Raw genomic sequence first — 1,258 nt, 5'->3', positions numbered from 1 at the left:
ATATATATATATATATATATATATATATATATATATATATATATGTGTGTGTGTGTGTGTGTGTGTGTGTGTTTGTGTGTGTAAATAGAGAACTAGATAGACAGATGGACAAATGAATATAGATATAAATAAATACAGATTTTCATGTCTTCACATATATTACGTATATACATGCACATATCACTTGAATATGCCATTCTTTTGGTTGTAGCAGGTCATTTATATGAAAAAAAAAAAAAATGTTCTGCCACCTATTTTTTAATCCATAAAACAAGAACATAAACATGCAGCTCACATTGCAAATCTCAGTATATCTACAGCATCTGGATTTTGAAACTAAATGGGCACAAAATATGATCTATACATTTTCTTGAGCATCTTTCCTGGATTTTTTTTTTCTTGTCGAGTTTTCTTGTAATTTCCTTGTAAGTTCTTATTTGACGCGTCTCGTCTTAGACACGCCACTACTGTCTGAAAAGAAGATCGAGAAAGAAAGAGAAAAACAAAAAAATAAGACCGATGCTCGTCTTTCCAAAGTATATGTTTCCATTATGTATCGCTTTCACCTTAACATCTCACCGTCCATATATCATCACATATGCCACCATCTCGTGACTGCGACTCTGATGTCAATAACGCAGACTTACTTCGCAGCATCAGGGTTCCTCAGACGCAGTTCTCCATCCCGGAGTTCATGCGTTACCCTCATCAGGTCCTGAAACGAATTTAGATAGAATTAATCACTCGTCATTCGTTACTTACAGAATACAGCGTTTTTTATTTGAATGTACTTGGACAAAGAAAATGAAAGCTGCAAGTACATATTTTTTCACAGATATATGCAATATGCTAGAACTCACATCAACTTTAGCAGCCAGGAGAGTAAGGGTCTCAAGATAAACGTCGTAACAGCTCTCCCCCAGGTGAGCAGGTCCCTCAGGGGCCATCAGGGCCCCCGCGACCCCCGAGCGCTTCCCCTGCGGCACCCACGAGCGCGAGAAGGTGATCTGGGCCAGGCTGGGGCCCACCGCCACGCACACCACCAGCAGCAACACCTGCAGCTTGTGCATCATGACCTCGGATGACCTGAGTGGGACGCTGGAACAGGTGAGGGAGCTGAAGCGGCAGGAACTGTGCTGGAGGCGGCCACTGCGCGCCCTTTATACCGGCCCAGCCACACACCCACGCCCTTCCGACGCTCGCCAGTTAGAGGGAATAGTAATGCAGAAGCCGTCTGTGCAGTGGAAATGATTGACAC

At 42.8% G+C, this 1,258-nt stretch overlaps 1 protein-coding gene across 1 annotated transcript; it reads right to left on the bottom strand.

Annotated features, from left to right (window-relative positions):
• Positions 1-250: 250 nt before the first annotated feature.
• Positions 251-1,106, bottom strand: LOC125039265. Its single transcript, XM_047633102.1, has 3 exons — positions 861-1,106; positions 648-715; positions 251-471 (listed from the first exon to the last, which is right to left on the bottom strand). The coding sequence occupies exons 1-3, from the start codon at positions 1,071-1,073 to the stop codon at positions 465-467; spliced, it is 288 nt and encodes a 95-aa protein (XP_047489058.1). The 5' UTR covers positions 1,074-1,106; the 3' UTR covers positions 251-464.
• Between the last annotated feature and the right edge of the window lie 152 nt (positions 1,107-1,258).

Source organism: Penaeus chinensis, chromosome 27 (genome assembly GCF_019202785.1).
Source record: "Penaeus chinensis breed Huanghai No. 1 chromosome 27, ASM1920278v2, whole genome shotgun sequence".
NCBI lineage: Eukaryota > Metazoa > Arthropoda > Malacostraca > Decapoda > Penaeidae > Penaeus > Penaeus chinensis.
This window is presented reverse-complemented; position numbering and strand designations above follow the sequence as displayed.

Excerpts from the sequence above, each read along its gene's own strand:
- LOC125039265 (XM_047633102.1), bottom strand. The coding sequence starts at position 1,073 with ATGATGCACAAGCTGCAGGTGTTGCTGCTGGTGGTGTGCGTGGCGGTG. Across the intron at positions 716-860 it reads TCCTGGCTGCTAAAGTTGAT|GACCTGATGAGGGTAACGCA; the intron begins GTGAGTTCTAGC and ends AATTCGTTTCAG.